Genomic DNA, 13,336 nt, shown 5'->3' with positions numbered 1-13,336 from the left:
CTATTAAAAGCCGCCGATGATATCTTCTTTCCCGTTGGATTTCGCTTGGGGTTACAGGATGTTCCAATACCGAGATATCTTTATCTAACCGTTCACTACTTCCCTTTCAGTTGTTGCGCATAACCACTGGATAAAATAGAGTTTGTACTTACTCAGCGCACAATGTATTGACGGTACTGTAAACATTTTACCGTATTGAAGCCCACTCGATAACAACCCAAGCACAACAGACTTTCTGACGTTCTAAAGATAGCCCGTGTAATGGAGAAAACGATACTCGATCGCTTATTACTGACATAAGTCACGATTATTTTCTTCTCCTTATGAACGGACCAATGGGGCTAGAGGCTATTTCCATCAGGTGAGGGGCAATGGTTGGTATCATTAAAACAAGCAACTCAAGAGATATGAAAATAGATTGGTTTACATTTTGTGGTAACGCAAATAGCAAAAGGGTGGTAAAATACGCGATTCATGAAAATAGTTCAGGAATCATGGGTAAATGTAGAAGTCTTTTGTAAATTGGTATTATCCCTATCGAAAGCTATTGCAATTATCCAATCTGTTAAATGAAAAGAAAAAAAAAATGGCATCCGTCCATCCATCAAGGAAATGAGGCTGTGCGCTCTAATTGTTAACGTTTACATCGTATGCCAATGTCGGCATTAGGATAAACATGAAGGGAGGGGAGGGAGGGGCGCAGAGGGGTCTGTCAACACACTAGATTTTAACAAAAGTTCCAAACCTTATGACATATAAGTAAAATAAAAGTTCCTTAATATGCATTGCAAATGTACGTAATGCAAACTAATTTTGCGTTCATGTTTCGATATAGTTAATGTTCATGTTTCGATATATTTAATAAATATATTGAAAAAAAATCGTTACGCATTGATTGCTTATGTCAGAGTATGGCTACATGCTTCTTGCTCCGATGCCTCTTGCTCCGATGCTTCTTTTGAACAGTGTCACGACCCCCCCAAAAAATTATGAATTGAAAACGCCACTTCCTTTTTAAAACTGCATAATTGTATCCTTGTGGCTAGTCGTCTTAAAATCATTTTGAATCGCCTTTAGATTAAAATAACCTCTTAAAATGCGGCAAACCCCATCTCTTTCGTTATTCTAAGGATCCCCCTAGTGTATATCTCATGAAAACTTGGACAAGCATAAGAGAGGAGTGGGTGAACACGCCAGAGACCAGCAAAAGAATGCCAATCCTGCATATAACTTTATTTCCGTTCGAATTTCAGAGTAGCATGGTTCTGCTAGTTTCTCCCAAAAAAAAAAAAAAAAAAAAAAAAAAACTAAAGAAATAGCCAAGTAAGTCCAATTCAATGAGCGCACTTATTCAATTCCATCATTACACTACAATAGATAAAAGTAATAAAATGTCGAATAAGATAAAAAGAAATCACCAGTTCCAAGGAATAAAAGTGATCAACAATATTTACAGCAAGTATCATGAAACTCTAAGAAACAAATATCATCTGTCAAATCTTTAAATTTAATGAGAGCTCGCTTCTATTTCTGCTTTCCACATGATGCTTATTCTTTTTCTGTTTCTGCTCTACACATGTTTATTTAAAGTCTTTTATACTTCTGTAATTTTCATGATTCTCAGTATTTTGTAATTGCATGTGCGCGTTGTAAACAAGTATGCTAAATGCTCCTAGGCGTTGTGTGGATAAATAAACTATCTATCTATCTTTCTGTCTATCTATCTGTCTGTCTATCTATCTACCTATCTATCTGTCTGTCTGTCTGTTTGTCTATCTATCTATCTATCTATCTATCTATCTATATGTCTGTCTGTCTATCTGTCTGTCTGTCTGTCTGTCTGTCTATCTATCTATCTATCTATCTATCTATCTGTCTGTCTATCTATCTATCTATCTGTCTGTCTGTCTATCTGTCTGTCTGTCTGTCTATCTATCTGTCTGTCTGTCTATCTATCTTTCTGTCTATCTATCTGTCTGTCTATCTATCTACCTATCTATCTGTCTGTCTGTCTATCTATCTATCTATCTATCAATCTGTCTGTCTGTTTATCTATCTATTTATCTATCCATCTGTCTATCTATCTATCTATCTATCCATCCATCCATCTATCTATCTATCTATCTATCTATCTGTCTGTCTGTCTGTTTATCTATCTATCTATCCATCTGTCTATCTATCTATCTATCTATCTATGTATGTGCTCTCTGTTTGTCTATCTATCTATCTATCCATCTATCTATCTGCATGATTTTTATAGAGCTATTTACTTTCTTTCACTTATTCTTATTATTGTCTTTAAACCTTGAAGTGACGAGCCTCTGCTGTTTTTAATATATAATGAAAATCTTCGTCTTCTTCTGAGAACCCTGACACAATTCTCTCCAGCCGTTGTAACAGGTCATGCTTTCTCCTACGTAATTTGCAGAGAGAAGACTCAACGATATCCTCTTGGAATCGTACTTTCTTTTTTTCCGTACGTTTTCTGCATTCGTCATTGCTTTCACCTTTCAGAGATTTTAACATGTTGCTTATCTTGTCAAAAAGCGATTGTTTCCTCGTGCTGCATTGTTGTTTATTCATTGTCCCTTTAGATCTTTTCTCCCTCGAGGCTACGATAGCCTGACTTATTAAATCAAAGCTTAGATTGGAAGGGTTCTTGGAGTCAAGGCCAACGTTTTCTGATTCTATTTCTTTCATTTCTACTGATTTTTGAGAGGCTCTCGACTGACTCAGTGTCTTACTGATTGCATCGAAAAATTCTTTTCTTTTTTCTGAGGTCGGGCAACGGTCCTCATCAATAAGTTCATACAGCTCATTTTCGTTCACATTGTTCTTGGCATCCGAAAGGGCATCATTGATTATCCCAATAAAAAAGTTCATGCAGAGGATAGTAAGAGTAAAAATAATTAAAAACGCGAATACTTTGGCGTATATGGTGTTGGCCTCTGCTAGTTCATTGATTGGTCTAGCTTTCACTCGACCAAGAGTTAGCTCAAGTTGGAAATAAGCTCCTTTTAGCACCGAAGAGTAGCGCTCAGATACACAACCAAACATCAAGACACCGAAGTGCAAAAATGCAACAAAGAAAATTAGAAAAACAAAACTAAACCACATCAAAGATCGTGCAGATATCTTCAATGTTTTGGTGAATAGAGCAACATGATTGTTGAAGCGAATGATTCGCAAGAGCTTGGTAGTGACGATGAAAATCAGGATACCAAGGACGGCATTCTCTACTTCTTGGCAAGTGATAGCTTTTTGAAAACTTGGATTTGCGTAAATGTTTTTATGCACTTTGCCCATCGTTGAAATAACTTTACTCTGTCGTATCATATAAGTCACCACTGCAAACAGAGAGAAAAAAAATTGGAATATCTCGATCCAATTCCATATGGACTTAAAATATCGAGATCGATGATTATAAAGCCTCAAGCTTTCTCTCCCAAAATACAAAAAAACAGATACAATGAAGAGAAACGTGCAAATCGAATAAAACTGATGAGAGGAAGTGTCAGTAGAATCAATTGACAGACTGTGGGTTTGCATGGAGGCTGTTTTCAGCCCAGATGTTTGAACCTCGTAGAAGTATGTGGCAACACCTAAAACATTTACTGATGGATTAAACGTAGAAAACTCTGCGATGACCACTCGAGTTTTTCTGTCAAGCCAATTGTTTTTTTGTAAATCTGTCACTATGCTGAATCCTGTATGATTCTGATATCCGAGGTCTGCTACAAATCCTCCTCCATGATAGTAGGAGAACTGTCCCCACCTAGGTATAGTGTCGGTGTCTTCAACATGTTGATATCGCCATGGCCTCGGGCAAAGACGTAGCAACTCGTCATTCCTCGTAACATTCTCAACAGGCCTCCAGCCTGGTTTATTGTACGCGGCCTTGTCTTCGTTCTCTATCGAGTATCCCTCGAAACATTCTTCGATATAGCGTGGGACTTTACACTGTGCTGCATTTTGAAAAACAAAGGATTGTTACCAAAGAAGCTTGTTTTGGTGTTCGTTGTACTCTGCGGTTTGCATCATTTCAATCGTAATTTTAAAAAAGACATCTCTGTTATGACAAATAAAAGATACTTGTAGAACCCTTAGAATTTACCTAAGGGGGAGAGGAATGCCGTTTATCGATTGTAACTTTTACGTTGAATAAAAAACGCAGCTTTCCACTAGTCACCAACTGTTAGAATGGTCAGAAGCCGAGAGATTTGACACTATTATTTCACTATCAGAGCGGGTTGTACGTGTGTGACTATAAAGTGTTAAAATAAGTGTGCATGTGTAAATAGCCTTGTCACTAAAATCCAAGACAATTAATGAATAAATAATTAAACTAACAAACAAGGAAACGCTTACTCGATTTCACTCTGAGTTGCCTTATTCGAGCCATGCCGATAAGAAGAGAGTGTTTATTACCAATATACACTGTTTTCTTCTCCTCTTGACCGTTGTACCATCTGCCGGAAAACACTCCTGGGATGTAAACTTTCTGTAACCAGTTCCAGTACATAGTGTTGTTTTTCACCTGAATTAATAGAAGATCGTCGGATTAGATATATTTCGTTTGGTTGATACGTTTAGCTGTATGAATAGATGAGAAGTTCGATCCACACAGACGAGTAAGTATGTTTAAGCCCGATTTTTAAACTATTATTTCTAATTCCCAAAATTATTTCTATTTCACATTACACCCCATTCCTTCAAAAATTAATTTTTATTTATTTATTTCAACGATGTTTGTATGAGTTAGCAGCCACTTTTTGAATCTCCTCCTTTAACCTTGTAACTCCCAGAAGTGATTAACATAGAGCTTCTCCCCAAGATATCGATTCATTATTCAGTAAACAGGTAATAAGAATGCTCAAAGATATCATGTAAAATTTGAAGCCTTGATCTAACACCAAATTCTTGTAACTAATTAACAAGGAAATGTGTAGCAGCAAGAGGGAAGAATGGACAAAAGAATATTGAGAGTTCAAATGTTGATAGAATGTCAATCTCATAGGAATAAAAGCCGTAAGATCAATCAAACGCGGAAATTTCACCAACATAGTAATCAAAATCAAATAACCTCTACTCACCCTGCTGAAGCTTGGTAGTCCATCTCTAATTGATTTCGTCATCAAGTACCGATGATCATTTCTATTTCCATAGCACACTGCCATTAGCAAGAAAACGAAGACCAGGTATGCAACCAATTCTGTGAAGTAACGTGTCAGGTTCTGTTTCTTAGCTTGTTGTCTCCTCATCTTTTCCACATCTGATAATTGCAGTGCCCAAAACTTTTGTTTAGAGTACTCAGCTTTAGCCTGCTGAGGGCTTTCAGAGGCATGTACTTTTGATCTCTTTGCCTTTATCCTTAAAATGGTTGCAATAGTTAGAGCTGTGAAGAACACCTTTACTGGTTCCTTGATTGTTACGTCCTGGGCGAATGAGATAAGCATCGAAGATAGCCACTGCTCGCTGATACTCTTTTCCCAAATTAGACTGTAGAAGATTGAAAACGCAGCCGAAACAGTACAAGAACAGAAGAACAAAAACCAAGCAATACCAGTGATAAGGGTGCCTTTATGACAATAGCCGTTGTTTGTTGCACACTTTTCAGCTCCTTTCTGAAAAAATAACGCTATGACAATGTTTATGGGTGCCACAACAAGTGCGCTTTCAATGCCAGTCACAACTTGTCTCCACGACATTTTAATTGGTCCAACTTGGATAGGCTGTTCGTAATTTCCTTGTAACTTATAGAACATCGCGTTAGCAAGCATGGATGTCAAAAGCACTGACAGACAGCAAGAAAGCCGCTGTACTCTTGTAAAGCGGCTTCTTCGTAGTTTCGCTGCAACTGAAATCCAAATATGCCACTCCGCGAGGCCTCTTCGCCAACGTCTTGCAACTTCACTGCTGAAATCCAGATGATTTGAGGCCTTGTGGATTGTTCGCTCGATGCGCCCATCTCCCCGCTCAAGAGCAAACCACAGACTCGCCATAAATTTCCACGACTGGTTAGTTTGTACGTCCCGAATCAGAATTTCCTCAAGAAACCACGAAGGACTATTTCCAAAATTATCATGACCAATCTGTAGTCCTTGAATCGAACCAAGTGATTTATTAACATAAAATACAAAAACATTGGAATGACCTCGAGAAAATAACATATTAACTGCACCAGGCTCTTCTTGGCTGAGATGAAGAATTCCACTCTTTCCGTCAGAACCGTAAATCTCCAAAGCAACATGAGCAGTTGTACCCGAATTTTTCCACGCACCAGTAGTAATCACTATTTCGTATTCACACGTACTGTTTGAAGAAGATGGAAGGTGGATCGGGAATTCCTCCTTAAAAAAAAAAACACACAAAAAATGAAAAAGATTTGATTTACATGACTAGCTAATTAATATTAGAGACGGTTTAATCTAATTGACTATTAATTCACCATCAACAAATTCATCAAGACTAGTCTTTAAAGCAAATAATGTAAGAAAAAATAAATAAAAGCCTTGGTTCTCCCAACCGTGATCCATATGTAATTTCTACCCTTTATATCGAAACATTATCCAGTAAATAGGGAATGATAATATTCAAACTTATCAAGTACAAGAGTTGTTATCTTCATCTATTAGCAAATGTTCATGACTTATTCACAACATAATGTTTAGCAGTTGGAGGTTCGAATTTACAATAAGATCTTGGGTGTAACCAATTATACAGTGTACTGGAGAGCAAACCCCGTGAAAATAATGGTCACAAGCAAAATCTGGTTCTTTACTTACATTTTTCGCGTCTTCCTTGTCGAATTTCCTTGCGATAACAACTGCAGACGCATAACACAACAGAACCACCGCCATAGCCACAATTACTGCAATATTTCCAATCTCCGGTAACTGCTGGAACTGGACTAGAACCTCGTCAAAGTCAATAGGATTCGGTTCAACTAATAGACTTCCTCCAAATGATGTCAAATGATTGCAGCTACAGTTTATGAATCGGTCTGATGCTGCCAAAACCTAGAATTATCAATTAAAAGGAAGATGTAACTGATTAAATATATCAGAATGATTTTGGCTGGCGCTACTTATCACTCTGTATCTTCCTCTTTTAAGGTGCTGCTAAGCTTTTGTTGGTTATGAAATTTATTCGACTTTTTACGATAGCAGAACCAACGGAAAATGTTATCAAAACAACGTTTGGCCTGAATACAATGATAAGCATCGTGAGTGAAGATTATTACAATACCTTAATAATTTTTCAAAGATTACTAAGAAAGGAACGACTTATCTGAAATGTGTTGAAAGCAATGCAAAACTATAGTAATAATTATTGTCCTAACATTCAATTTTAACTTTTCACTTACCCGACAGCCAGATGATATCCACTTGTCAAATTTTCCTGACCAGTAAACACAACTACCTAAGGCCACCTTCAGAGTGTAGTTCTCATCTGTTGTGGAATCATAAGCTGGAATCACAGGGACATTTTCATCCTGGTGTGGGGTGGGTGGTGGATCTTTGACCTCGACGCAGGAGCGCTTCCCTCGCTTTTCTCCAAAACAAGATCTTTTCTGTCTTTTGTGAGATAACTTCATTGTGGCTTTGGCATTTTTTACGCTAAGAAAGTATTTCCCTGGATGCTCAGCCAGAACTTGTATCGGTGCATGTGGATTAAAGGAGCAGACTGTTTGTTCTTGACTTTTGTCACGCGCACGTAGCATCCAAACACACCTTTTGTCTTGAGAGATTGTGGCATTAAGGTCGTGGTATTGAGATGTTGGCCGCTGACCAAAACGCATATAAACAAACAGATGTAGAGTTGGGTCTTGAGGTTTTATTTCCAGGATTAGCAAGGTGTTTTCATGTTTGACGTTTATCTCGTGGAAACGTATATTATCATATTTCGTGAAATACCATGACTTCTCTATAAATTTTTTTGGAAGTTTCGATGGCGTAACTATGACGACAATGTCTTCTGGGAGATTTGATACTTTAATAGGCTCACTGTAGTTGTTTTTTAACTGCAGGGTTACAACATCAGAGCCAACTCGCTCCTTTGTGCCATCCCAAGTGTAAGGGTTGAAAGAGAATGATAGCATCTAAAAGAATAACATCATTTCAGCCTCGTTTGTTTGTTGGTTTGTTTTTACAAGGGATTTCGTCCTACTATTAAACGTAAGCTAATGCGCTGATGAGGACTAGAAGGCCAAAACAGCACTTTCTACTTATATGTATAAATATATATTTGGAAAACAATGAACCAAATATACAATTTTATTTGCCTGGTCATTTGTTTTTAAACATTTGCAAGCGAGAATCTCGGGCCAGAGTGAAAAGCGACGACTAAGGATTTTGAGAGACTTGATGCTGTTTTTAACTTAGTTTTATAATCTATTTAAGGGGATATTAAAAAAATCAAGCTTGACTCGATTCGATTCCTTTGCTATACCAAGTGTTAGAGTTGAACAAGTCAAAAGAAAAATAAGGAATTAGATTTGCTTCTGGATATAAGCAGTCCTCAGGGTACTCAGTGTGCTACTTTATTACTTTGACTTCACTGGCGTCGCTATTTGCTGACAAATACTTTCCTGATTTCGCCACAAATACATTAACTTTGCCTTTAGGGCATAAATACCTACCTTAGCATCTACAAAACTTGTTTTATTTACTCCAGAGACTATCAACAGGTTTTCAGACGGTAACATAAACCGCCCTTGTCCTGCTTTTATTTCCAGTCCTGAAAGTCTTTGGAGGCTATATCTTCCAAGTTTCATGGACAATTTCCCCGCTGTGATTGTTATTGCTTTTTCATCAGGGACAGTCAAGACCAGCATTGAATCTGTAACGTTTTCGAGGACCTTCATCGAAATCTTCACCAACATCTTACCCTGCAGAAATGACACATATAAACATAGAATATAAACAAATTATGAATTGTCAAAAGTTTGAAACAAAAAGGTCCGAAATCTGAAAGAGGAAAGGAGTGACGGTGAAGTCAACAGCAATCTGCTGTAGACCACTCACCAATGATAATGACCATAAGGTGGAAAGAGAAAAAAGAAGAATTTGCTGGCACACATGGATACGTTAGAAAAGAGTGTTTATTTAATTCGTAGACCTGTCGACACCACCTAAATGTACACTACAATACCTGTTCTTGAAAACTTGATTTTGAATCCTCTGAAGCAATCACGGCTGCTGCCTTCAACACGCTATTTAAACACAAAGCCAAGTTTTCTGCTGACTTAGTTGTCAGGTCTATATCTGCTACGTCTTTTTTCTGGGCGAGAGACCATAAAAGGGACGTCATCGAACGGACCGCAATCAAGGAGATATTCTGTGGAGTGCAAATTAGGTTGAGCGGCTGAAATTGGCTACTTTGAATTTTGTTTTCGTTGACCTTTGTAGAGATATTTTGTGGTGATTTAGTTAATGTAAGATCAATAAATCACTAAGAATGACTTGTTTTGTTCTTAGTTTTTCTTTGTTTCAGTATTGTCGGTTGCTTTTTGGGCTTGCGAGGGCCCCAGGAATGTTCCAGGCTGTGATCGAGGACATGCTGCAAGTGTTGGATACCAATGATGTTATGGCTTACTTGGATGATGTGATTTGTTTTCCCTCTGGCTTTGAAAAGCATTTAGAAGGCATTGGGAGGTTATTGCAAACGATCAGGAAAGCTGATTTTAAGCTATCTGGCAAGAACTGCTCGTTTGCAACAAGCTCAGTCGGGTTCCTTGGTCATGTCATTGACAAGGATGGGATAAGACCACAACCAGGGAAATTGGATATAGTCCGTATCAAGAAATGGGCCATTGTTGTGGGTTAAAAAAATCAGTGATATTTGAGGGTTGTCGTTCTACTTTAGTCTTCCAGTGAAAACTCTGGTGGCCCCCGCGGCATTTAACTAAGAGGAGATAGTTTTAAGTTACTCCGCCTTCCTATTTGTCGACAACAGAACATCGCATAATTAAAGCTACTATTGTTGCCGTGTGATAATTTTATGTTCTTTCGGTGCGTGCCCAGAAAGACAGCTATTTTTAAGTGATCATTAACTGAGCTTTATCAAAATTAGATCTCGTTGTTGCGAAAAAATGTCGAAGTACTACGAAGTCCCAAAAATTCTGGCTGTGCGTTCCACTGACGGACGTAAAGAGTATCGGGTGAGATGGAAGGGTTTCGGTACCAAGGACGATACTTGGGTGTAGTTACCATCATTTTGTGTCTTGTGTTCATTCATGGATAACTTAAACAAAGCGATTGCGTTTAGTGCATCGCTTGAGACTTGTCAATAGATCATTCTTATCAGGGAGGTGAGAAAATAACCATCTATTGTTTTAATCGTTTCTTATGAAGCGGCCGCGTGTAATTAGATGGTTTTTCTTTTAGTTCCCTTTCAACATTCTTCGTCGTCCAAACCAATGTGTTGGCTTATTTTAACATCGATGGGAGTGAATGCGAGTAACGTGCACCCATGTTCCGACATGCATTCTAGAACGATTGTTAAATATATTTGCACGGATCATATCTTAAAAGCTTTTATAGTTTTTTAAGCATTGTCAAGTTACCGCCTCAATTTCAATTAACAATTGGTTCATGCTTTAGCGTGCACTATCGAGTTATGGAGCACACGGAAAGTTTGGAGAGCACGAAAGAAGCGTAAGAGTTGCCCGAGGCGATAGCCGAGGGAAACTCTAGCTTCTTGAGTGCTCTCCAAACTTCCCACGTGCTCCTTAACTCGATAGTGCACAGCTGAAAGCATGAGCCAATTGTTTCAGAACATAGCCGGGGGAATTGTGCATCAAATGCGACGCAAAAAACGGACAACAATATCAGTTGAAGCGAATCGTGACGGCGCTGTTTCCGAGTCTCCTTTTCCTTTGTTTTTCTCTCTTTCTGCCTCATTTAAGAGCTCTAGCCCAAGGGAAAAGGTCGAAACATTGTCTTCGTTTTCGGACTAGTAGGCCGAGTTTCTGTTTGTATCCATTATTGTCGCGAAATATATTATTTTTCCCCGCGCTAACAATGGCCGCTCGCGCGAAAAGAAACAGTCCTGGCGAGGTCGGATTTGCTGACGCTATCAGCGTGCACTATCGGGATTTTGAGCACGCTCACGTATAATGAATTTAATTGCGCGACTCTGCTAGCTATGTTCTAATTAACAATCGGTTCATGCTTTAGCGTGCACTATCGAGTTATGGAGCACGCGGGAAGTTTCGAGAGCACGAAAGAAGCGTAAGAGTTGCCCGAGGCGATAGCCGAGGGAAACTCTAGCTTCTTGAGTGCTCTCCAAACTTCCCACGTGATCAGTAACTCGATAGCGCACAGCTGAAAGCATGACCCAATTTTTTTAGAACATAGCCGGTAGAATTGTGCATCAAATCCGACGGGAAAAATGGACAACAATATCAGTTGAAGCGAATCGTGACGGCGCTGATGCCGAGTCTCCTTTTCCTTTGTTTTTCTCTTTTTCTGCCTCATTTAAGAACTCTAGCCCGAGGGAAAAGGTCGAAACATTGTCTTCGTTTTCGGAATAGTAGGCCGAGTTTCTGTTTGTATCCATTATTGTCGCGAAATGTATTATTTTTCCCGCGCGAACAATCGGCCGCTCGCGCGAAAAAAAAATTTCTGGCGAAGCGATTTTCTGACCCTGTCAGCGTGCACTATCGGGATTTTGAGCACGCTTACAAATATTGAATTTGATTGCGCGGTTCTGCTAGCTATGTTCTAATACTAATTAGGCGGCGAGTGCGCGATTGTTTGCGGAGGTGGAGCTTAGCAGATATTGATATTCTCGCGGGAAGTTTAAAATAGGTCACTTGTATTCTCGTGGGAGACTCCAAAGGACAAATTTCGCGTTTTGCGACTACTTCCAAAGTTTGAAATCCCTTGAAAATTTTTATTTAACAATTGGTTCATGCTTTAGCGTGCACTATCGAGTTATGGAGCACGCGGGAAGTTTCGAGAGCACGAAAGAAGCGTAAGAGTTGCCCGAGGCGATAGCCGAGGGCAACGCTAGCTTCTTGAGTGCTCTCCAAACTTCCCACGTGCTCCATAACTCGATAGTGCACAGCTGAAAGCATGAACCAATTGTTTCAGAACATAGCCGGTGGAATTGTGCATCAAATGCGACGCGAAAAACGGACAACAATATCAGTTGAAGCGAATCGTGACGGCGCTGTTTCCGAGTCTCCTTTTCCTTTGTTTTTCTCTTTTTCTGTCTCATTTAAGAACTCAACCCCATGGGAAAAAGGTCGAAACATTGTCTTCGTTTTCAGACTAGCAGGCCGAGTTTCTGTTTGTATCCATTATTGTCGCGAAATGTATTTTTTTCCCCGCACTAGCAATGGTCGCTCGCGCGAAAAAAAAAATTCTGGCGAAGTCGGATTTGCTGACGCTATCAGCGTACACTATCGGGATTTTGAGCACGCTTACGTATAATGAATTTGATTGCACCACTCTGCTAGCTATGTTCTAAAATGCTTTCTAGAATGTCAAATAAAAATAAACGTATGGTAAAATAGAAATCTAGCAATTGAATGAAGATAAATTACGCCTGAAAGTGCGCTGAGATCGAATTCTTATACAAGCAGAATGCTAACATTTTCAAGGCAATTTTGCGACCTCTTCTGAAAGCGCAAGAGCAAAGTGAGAATGATGCACTGTTCAATTAAACTTTCTTCTCTAAAAGCCATATGGTAAAAGTAGCATTTGAAAAGTAGTTTATCCGTAAACGAATAGAACGTAAGCCTTCCTCGACATTTTCAGCCCTTTTCTTTTATTGTTTGACAATCATTCTCTCATTAGCTTTTAAATTTAGCGCCAGTGTCTCAATAAAAGTCCAGGATATGTCGCTGAATTCTGGGTGACAATCTTCATAAGTAATAAAGATTGTCGGTGGAAAATGTCGTTTGAGATCTGGAGAGTGAAGACAAATCTTGCCGTCTGGAAAAACAGATGCCGTCTTCATGGCACATAAAACCTTCAGTGGCATTCAGTTATTCATCTCTCCAAGAATTCAAAATTCATCTCGGTTTTTGCTTTTTGTTTGTTCTTTTTCCCAGAAGATGAAAAACTTCGTCAATACGGCTACACGGGTGACAAAGTCTGTGATTTTGTCACGAAAAGTTCACTTTGAACTTCTCGCGATTTTTTCAGCAATGTAGTAGCTGTCACCATCGCAGCAGTTGCGCGAGGGTGGCTACACGGCTGATTTGCACTGCGCGCTGGCGACGCGACAAATTTAGAAAAAGCTGCATCTCCATCGCAAGCAAAAAATAGCTCTTGTTGCTGCGGCTTAACATTGTGAGATGTGGAACCGGGCTGCCGGTCAGTTT

The 13,336-nt window shown here is 39.1% G+C and overlaps 2 protein-coding genes across 3 annotated transcripts in view; one reads left to right on the top strand and one right to left on the bottom strand.

Annotated features, from left to right (window-relative positions):
* The window catches only part of LOC148736918 (uncharacterized), a 700,731-nt gene that overhangs the window by 514,682 nt on the left and 172,713 nt on the right, over positions 1 to 13,336 (top strand). The window lies entirely within an intron of this gene.
* Positions 2,264 to 13,336, bottom strand: part of LOC148736924 (polycystin-1-like protein 2) — a 66,009-nt gene continuing 54,936 nt past the window's right edge. The window contains exons 8-14 of the mRNA XM_088749209.1: positions 9,154 to 9,339; positions 8,642 to 8,890; positions 7,367 to 8,101; positions 6,786 to 7,019; positions 5,094 to 6,350; positions 4,369 to 4,537; positions 2,264 to 3,965 (exon numbers count right to left, since the gene is read on the bottom strand). Coding sequence (XP_088605335.1) covers positions 2,299 to 3,965; positions 4,369 to 4,537; positions 5,094 to 6,350; positions 6,786 to 7,019; positions 7,367 to 8,101; positions 8,642 to 8,890; positions 9,154 to 9,339 — 4,497 coding nt within the window. The 3' untranslated portion in view covers positions 2,264 to 2,298. The remainder of the gene's footprint in view (positions 3,966 to 4,368; positions 4,538 to 5,093; positions 6,351 to 6,785; positions 7,020 to 7,366; positions 8,102 to 8,641; positions 8,891 to 9,153; positions 9,340 to 13,336) is intronic.

Source organism: Stylophora pistillata, chromosome 2 (assembly GCF_964205215.1).
Source record: "Stylophora pistillata chromosome 2, jaStyPist1.2, whole genome shotgun sequence".
Classification (NCBI taxonomy): domain Eukaryota; kingdom Metazoa; phylum Cnidaria; class Anthozoa; order Scleractinia; family Pocilloporidae; genus Stylophora; species Stylophora pistillata.
The sequence above is the reverse complement of the archived record's forward strand: the minus strand, read 5'-3'. Positions and strand labels throughout refer to the sequence as shown.